General features: G+C 41.7%; 1 protein-coding gene across 1 annotated transcript in view; it reads left to right on the plus strand.

Annotated features, from left to right (window-relative positions):
• The window catches only part of LOC107594108 (uncharacterized), a 13183-nt gene continuing 11146 nt past the window's right edge, over positions 1-2037 (plus strand). Inside the window, exons 1-3 of the mRNA XM_016284058.1 lie at positions 1-158; positions 427-488; positions 606-1901. Of these exons, the coding sequence (XP_016139544.1) occupies positions 10-158; positions 427-488; positions 606-1901 (1507 nt within the window). The 5' untranslated portion in view covers positions 1-9. The remainder of the gene's footprint in view (positions 159-426; positions 489-605; positions 1902-2037) is intronic.

Consider the following 2037-nt stretch of genomic DNA (forward strand, 5'->3'; position numbering starts at 1 on the left):
GCCTGTAAAATGAATCTCTGTGAGAAGAGAGAGGAGGAGGAGGATGTTCACACACATGAAGCAGCATCTCCAGAACTCAGCTGTGTGTCTGTGAAGAGTGATGAGTCCATTGAAAAACCCCCTGATCTCAATGATGGAGCAGTGACCTCAGACTCTGAGTGAGTATAAATGGGATGGAACATGATAAACAGGGAGGTTGACTACAGACATGTTTTATACAAAATATAAAGTCTGCAGATTTCCCACTAGCCAGGATTTTCAGTTGAATTTTGCTTAATGTAAAGAGTTATTGAAGAATCTAAAGGAGTCTACGCTATCTGAACGGGCACTTCTGTGTGAATGTGGTGTCATTTCAAACTAGAGCGCTGAGTTTGATGTGCTAGAACATTTCAATGCAGTTTTCTGTTCATCTCACTGTTTCTACAGAGTGAAGAGTGATGATGTGATCAGATCAGTGATGTTTTATCTGACATGCTTTGTCTCCTACTGTCGGAACTTTCTGGGGTGGCAAAACATAGAAGCTCTGCAGACACACAAACTGCTGAAGGAGAATGCAGACTTACAGCACAATTCTCACCAACCAGTAGATGATGTCATACAGAGAGTGAAAGATCAACATAAAACCAGCATGAAGAACAAGTATGAGAGATTGTTTGAGGGAATCACAGTAGAAGATAATCAAACCCTCCTGAACTGGATCTACACACAGCTCTACATCATAGAGGGAGAGAGTGAAGGGGTGAATGAAGAACATGAGGTTTTACAGATGGAGAAAACAACCAGAACACAAGACACTCCAATCTACTGCAATGACATCTTTAAACCCTTACATGAACCAGGATGTGAGGAGAAAGACAAAATCAAGACTGTTCTTACGAAAGGCATCACTGGAATTGGAAAAACTGTCTCTGTGCAGAAGTTCATTCTGGACTGGACAGAGGGAAAAGCCCATCAGGATGTAGATTTCATGTTTGTGCTTCCATTTCGAGAGCTAAACTTGATTAAAGAAGACCAGTACAGTCTTCACAGACTTCTGCTGGACTTTCATCCTGAACTTCAAGATCTGGACTCAAAGGTTTATGAAGAGATTAAAGTTGTGTTCATCTTTGATGGTCTGGATGAAAGCAGAATTACACTGATGTTTTCAGACATTGAGAAAGTTTGTGATGTGAATGAGTCTTCATCAGTGAGTGTGTTGATGTCAAACCTCATCAGAGGAGAGCTGCTTCCCTCTGCTCTCATCTGGATCACCTCCAGACCAGCAGCAGCCAATCAGATCCCCTCAAAATTCATCAACCGTGTGACAGAAATTCAGGGATTCAATGAGCCTCAGAAGCAGGAATATTTCAGGAAGAGAATCAGTGACGAGCATCAAGCCAGCAGAATCATCTCACACATTAGAAGATCAAGAAACCTCAACATCATGTGTCACATACCTGTCTTCTGCTGGATCTCAGTCTCTGTGCTTCAAAACCTCCTGAAACATCACAGTGCAGAAATCCCTCAAACTCTGACTGAAATGTACATCCACTTCCTGCTGACTCAGATCAACATAAGGAATCAGAAGTATGATGAGAGAAATCCAGAGAAACTCCTAAAGTCCAACAGAAGAGTGATTGTGAAACTTGCTGAATTGGCTTTCAGTCAGCTGATGAAGGGCAATGTGATGTTCTATGAGGAGGACCTGATTGAGAGCGGCATATACATCACTGATGCCTCAGTGTATTCTGGAATCTTTAAAGAGGAATCTGTAATTCATCAGAGGAAAGTTTACAGCTTCATACATCTGAGCTTTCAACAGTTTCTAGCTGCATTTTTTGTGTTTTACTCAAATGTTGTCAAAAATAGGGAATCACTGCAGTTGTTCCTGGATGGATGTAACTGGAACATCTGGGAATGCGGTCTTCTGCATGAGATACTAAAAGCAGCAGTTAATAAATCATTGCATAGCAAAAATGGACACTTGGATCTTTTCTTGCAGTTCCTGTTTGGCGTCTCACTGGAGTCCAACCAGAGACTCTTACAGGATCTACTGAC

Source organism: Sinocyclocheilus grahami, unplaced genomic scaffold, assembly GCF_001515645.1.
Source record: "Sinocyclocheilus grahami isolate Dianchi unplaced genomic scaffold, SAMN03320097.WGS_v1.1 scaffold179.1, whole genome shotgun sequence".
Lineage (NCBI taxonomy): Eukaryota > Metazoa > Chordata > Actinopteri > Cypriniformes > Cyprinidae > Sinocyclocheilus > Sinocyclocheilus grahami.